Source organism: Bison bison, unplaced genomic scaffold, assembly GCF_000754665.1.
Source record: "Bison bison bison isolate TAMUID 2011002044 unplaced genomic scaffold, Bison_UMD1.0 scf7180017617705, whole genome shotgun sequence".
In the NCBI taxonomy this organism is placed as follows: Eukaryota; Metazoa; Chordata; class Mammalia; order Artiodactyla; family Bovidae; genus Bison; species Bison bison.
The window spans coordinates 1-660 of record NW_011446949.1 but is presented as its reverse complement, the minus strand read 5'-3'; the positions used below and the strand labels follow the sequence as shown (position 1 = coordinate 660).

At 32.4% G+C, this 660-nt stretch overlaps 1 protein-coding gene across 1 annotated transcript; it reads left to right on the top strand.

Moving 5' to 3' along the window:
* The first annotated feature begins 6 nt into the window (after window positions 1-6).
* LOC104982744 (probable global transcription activator SNF2L1) lies at window positions 7-592 on the top strand. Its single transcript, XM_010832155.1, has 2 exons — window positions 7-82; window positions 207-592. Exons 1-2 carry the CDS (start codon window positions 11-13, stop codon window positions 462-464), a joined length of 330 nt encoding a protein of 109 aa, XP_010830457.1. The 5' UTR covers window positions 7-10; the 3' UTR covers window positions 465-592.
* Window positions 593-660: the final 68 nt, after the last annotated feature.

Here is a 660-nt window from a genome sequence, read left to right as displayed (position 1 = left end):
TGAGAAAATTATGGCTCAAATTGAACGTGGAGAAGCAAGAATTCAACGAAGGATTAGTATCAAGAAAGCCCTGGATGCTAAAGTACTATATTTCCTAATTGTCAAATTACCAATAGATTGTTTCAATTGATGATTAAATGGTGATTAGCTTTGACTTTTTACTACTGCATATTTAGTTAAAAGCACTATTTTGTTTAAATCTATAGATTGCAAGATACAAGGCTCCATTTCATCAGTTACGTATTCAGTATGGAACTAGCAAAGGAAAGAACTATACTGAGGAAGAAGACAGATTCCTGATATGTATGTTACACAAAATGGGCTTTGATAGAGAAAACGTGTATGAAGAATTGAGACAGTGTGTTCGGAATGCTCCTCAGTTTAGATTTGACTGGTTTATCAAGTCTAGAACCGCCATGGTATGTATTCCTTTCTTGTTTATTTCCTCCTACTTTTTATTTTGAAAAATTTCAAGCATCACATATCCTTCACTTAGATTCTGTACCACATTGGCTTTCTCCTCTTACTAGTATATGCATATGTGTGTATATATGTATGTGTGTGTGTGTATATATACTTACATACATAGAATCTATCTATACATACAGAATCTATATATAATACTCAGAAATTCAGAAACACAGCTATATTCAGAAATCT